At 35.8% G+C, this 4724-nt stretch overlaps 1 protein-coding gene across 1 annotated transcript; it reads left to right on the forward strand.

Moving 5' to 3' along the window:
- Window positions 1–2136: 2136 nt before the first annotated feature.
- LOC139744200 (uncharacterized) lies at window positions 2137–4079 on the forward strand. Its single transcript, XM_071654650.1, has 2 exons — window positions 2137–2147; window positions 3584–4079. Exons 1-2 carry the CDS (start codon window positions 2137–2139, stop codon window positions 3960–3962), a joined length of 390 nt encoding a protein of 129 aa, XP_071510751.1. The 3' UTR covers window positions 3963–4079.
- Window positions 4080–4724: the final 645 nt, after the last annotated feature.

Here is a 4724-nt window from a genome sequence, read left to right on the forward strand (position 1 = left end):
CCTTTTGTTTTTTCGTTTTTTCCACAAATTTATTACAGAACCTATTTTAAGCATAATTATGCTAAAATTAATTGATTTCAGCCACTTAAAGTGAAAATAATCATATCTGGTGAGAAAACTCTATTTGCATAGACTTTGTACACAAAATCATGTTTTTGAGCCATTTTTGGTCTGACAAGCATGTATAAAATGGAAATGAAAAAAAAATGAAAATGGTGTCAAAAGATGTGTGAGACTTGAAAGTAAAAAGTCAGCGAGCGGCATGGTCAAAAAAATTTGTGCAGCAGAATGGTCGCGGAAAAAATGTTGAGGGGGGGGGGTTGATTCAACTCCTCCCCCCCCCCCCCTCCCCCCGGCCCTTTTAGGGTTAATAGTGTAAGGGCAGACTGCAGCAGTGAGTCCAGCAAGAAAACTCTTCAAGGCCTCAGCTAGGTTTTAGAACATGGTCTTTTATTATTATTTGATCGTAAGAATCGAGCAGACAGAGTTTTAGTTCATTTTAGATAACCAAAACATCTTTTCAACATACCAATATTTACATTCAAGCTTTGTTAAAAAAAAAACAAACATACAGTAAAAGTAAAATATTTCACACAATGCCTTTCTGGCTGCCAGGACTATACGATTTGCTGTCAGTGCATAGTTGTTTTCTATTTACATGCATTGTGAATTGTGCAGCAGTTCCCTCATGAAGCATTCATCATTTATCAACCATGCTAACACTGAGAAATATCCAATGTAGAACAAGTGTAGAACTTAAAGGGAACCCAAGCCAAAAGAGCAATGTGGATTGAGTGAAAGCAGCAACATTAGTAAAACACATCAGTGAAAGTTTGAGGAAAATCGACAATCGATGCAAAAGTTATGAATTTTTAAAGTTTTGGTGTTGGAACCGCTGGATGAGGAGACTACTAGAGGTTATGACATATGAGTGGACAACAATATAAAGAAAATATAAAGGGAATTCCACAAAAATTAATTTTTCATGAAAATTACACATTCCATCAACTTGATACTGACATATGTTAAGGGTAGCAATTATTCCCCCTGCTTTCTGAAAGTGGTTTAATAGTCAAGTGCTCTTTCATTATGCTAGAAAAGTGAATTTTTGTGGATTTTTAAAAATATTTTCTCTATATTGTTGTCCACACATACATCATAACATCTAGTAGTCTCCTCATCCAGCGGTTCCAACACAAAACTTTAAAAATTCATAACTTTTGCATCGATTGTCAGATTTTCCTCAAACTTTCACTGATGTGTTCTACTAAGGTTGCTGCTTTCACTCAATCCACATTGCTCCTTGGGTTTTGGTTCCCTTTAAAAGCATGCAGCAGTTTTGTGTAAAATAATATGCCACCATCAAGTCATATTATTACTGTTGACAGGAAAATTACAGCTTCTTACATATCAGACAAACAGAAGAAAAAAAATCTTTCTTTACACTAAATTTGGATTGTGGAACAAGCATACTTGTAAAAAATATATATATGCATTTATGAGTGAATGTATACATTTTGCATGCTATCTTATTACAGTGTTTCTGACCAATAACATGTTGTTTTCATGGTAATAATTCATAATTTCACTTCGTATGCTCTGTACATGGAAGTGGAGTCATGTGTTGCTATTAAACTATATAGAAACTATATAGGATGTCTTTTGAAAGTGAATTGTATTCATATGCTATACAGAAATGATAACTACTTACTAAGACCATATTTGTACTTGTGCAAGTGTCATGTGCAAATTTTGTGTGCCAGCATTGCGGTCGTTTTTGCTTCGGCGACGCAGCTTTTCCTCTCAACTAATCATGAATGGCATAACAGAAGAGCTTCGTCACTTTGTTGGTAAGTCTGCTTCTTTTAGAATTCTATGCATTTAACCTCAGGTGGATTCAAGTCATGTAACAAAATACAAATGATTCTGTTTCTAAGGCTACAGCCTTTTTATTTCTGGGGTTTTCATATTGCCAAATGTGTATTTGTTGGGGGGTTTTAGGTTGGGGTTTTCAGTCTTGTTTTCACTTTTTTTCTTCTGTAGGACTGCAGGTAACCTATAATTTGAGCATTTATCTGCTTGTGCACTTCTGCCAAGCTATTTCATATTTAAGTGATTGGTTCATTCATCCAAAACATGACCACGATGTAAGTTAGACTACCTACTCAGGTGGAACAATGTAAGGTAATTATACAAAAAGGAGTTTAGGGTTATCTGGTCCCTATTCATAAACGATAAGTTTAAGATTGTCTGAAGATGGTACGAGCAATGGTGTTGTCCTATATCCATACTAGGTCTTTGGCACTTCAGATTTTGAGTCACATTGCATTAAGATTTCATCATGATGACTCCCAAATGTTCAATGTCTTTGAATCCACCTGTTTTTGATCTGGCTTGCACTTGTCTATTGTAACATACCTGTCCACATATTGTGTTGTGTGTATCTTTTTGTATTAGTGTAATTTGTGTCAGCATAACACCAATTGCAGAGGTTTGGTAGAATCAATTGGATGCTTTTAGGAAACTTTAGAAAAGGTATGTTTGGCAAGGTTTATGTGCATTTTTATTTGATAGATGCAAGTATTGGATTATTAGTACAGAGCAAAATGACAAATCCTTATTATGCTGTTGGTTTAGTGGTTTAGAATGTGATGAAATCAAATTATTGTGTTTGAATCTCATGAAAATGAGAAGATGATAAACATTATGTTGCTAGTATAAAGTTAAAGACATTTCATTACAGTCAAGAATCGCAAATGTTGATTGGAACCTAATTCCAGTCAGTGGTACCACCACCTGACAAATATGAGTACATCTCAATTGCACAATGATAATTAGATTTCATGCTGATTTCTTGCTATACTGCTTCCAGTTGAGATAATGATATAGAGAAATATTTCAGTACAGCTTCCTAAAGCAACTCAAATGGTGTGAGGTATATGAATCATATATATATACATACATACATATATAAAATGTATATATGTATATTCACTAAATTATACCTACATACAAATGGAGACTCACTGCTTTATGCTTTCATCGATTCTAACTTTGTTAGAGCATTTATACTTATGGTAGTCATATGGCAATATACATATTCATATTTATATGTCATTTTCCAAATAGCTTTGGTAAAACTTGTTTCCTAATGTTTGGATGATGCTAACAATATTTATTTGCACTACTAATCAAATGTTAACAGATATAAACAGACATTTGGGATATTTCATATTTGAATTTTAACTATATTGTTAAAAACTGATAATGGTAAAAAGGGGTAATAGAAATAACTTTCTTTATCAAACAAACAAATAGCACTATAGACATAAGCAAGACAATCTGTTTTGTCCTATGCATATATATCAAAGGTGGAAGGAAATGTGTTGGTGCTTTAAATTGTATTTATTAATAGGAAATGTGATGATATTGAGCATTTAGTATACACCCCACATGTATCTACCCATTGTAGTTGGCAAAGTATGTGTAAAGCATTATTCTAGATGTAAGTTTTTATGAGTATATTTGAGTGAAATATTCATCCAGACTTGAAAGCTAATGGTAGGTCGTTTTGTTCTTGCAGAGCCAATATTTGTATCCGTGAGCCGTGTGAACATGGGAACACGTACTGCCTGTTTCAGCCAGTCTCCATCAGCCACAAGTTCATTGACCTTCCAGGGGCCTTCCCAGCAGACACCGTCATATACCGGATACAGACGAAGGACAACCCCAAGTACGACTACTTCTACCGCATGCCTCGAGGCAATCGCAGCAAAGCGTTCAAGCTGGAGCAGCAGGGCTCCAAAGCGAGCGTCAGGGTGGTGCGCTCCATGGTTGGTCCTCTGGAGTTTGAGATCTTTGTGTACATGGAGGTCTATCTGAAAGGAACGTCCACACTCGTTGGGGAATACATGACCAAGTTATTTGTGGATATATCCCCTCATACATTTCCCTTTCAGTAGCTGAGAGACAGAAGGTCTGTCTGGACATTTGAGTTCATTTTCTTCTGGACCTATCTACAGGTCAGAGTCGAGGGATTAGGGAGTGACTCCTACTCAAAGGGAACAGTAATGGTTGAGATCTCATAATGCTGATTAAGGGAGCTACGTATTTGACAATAACTGGACAATTTTCATCACAATATGAATTATCGAAGATGAGCACTATGATAGAAGTGGACTTGAGGTTGTGTATGATCAGTGAGAGTGTATGTGGACTTGAAATTCTGTGCAAGCCACGATCTGCCCTGAAGGATGAATAAGAGGTCACATTCAGAAGAATCTGAGCATTCTTGTACTTGGTGGACATGTGGAATAGAGTGATGCATGCATGCATTTGGACATGAGAATTCAGTTTGTCAGTAGTAGACTTTGCTTGAGGAGCTACTTACCATTGGTCGTATACTTATACATTATTCATTCCAGGTTGAAAGATCACGTAAAGCAGTATGTGCTTGAGTCTGTGTGCCAATTAATGTCTTGATGTATATTGGAAATGATCTCTTTGAAGTTTTGTACCCTAGTCATGTATATTCTATAGTATTACAATAGATTCAATCAAATCTTCTCATGTTTCCAACCTTCTGATACATGGCTGCTGTTCATGGTCCTTTAATAGATATTATGCCAAACTGCAAAAGTGATGAGAATATTATGAATAGAGATTTCATAAAAGAAGTGCTCGATTTCTAATGCACAACAGTCAGAATCAATGGGATGCCTTTA

This window comes from Diadema antillarum, unplaced genomic scaffold, assembly GCF_040938485.1.
Source record: "Diadema antillarum isolate AM-2024a unplaced genomic scaffold, OU_Dant_1.0 seq00001146_RagTag, whole genome shotgun sequence".
In the NCBI taxonomy this organism is placed as follows: Eukaryota; Metazoa; Echinodermata; class Echinoidea; order Diadematoida; family Diadematidae; genus Diadema; species Diadema antillarum.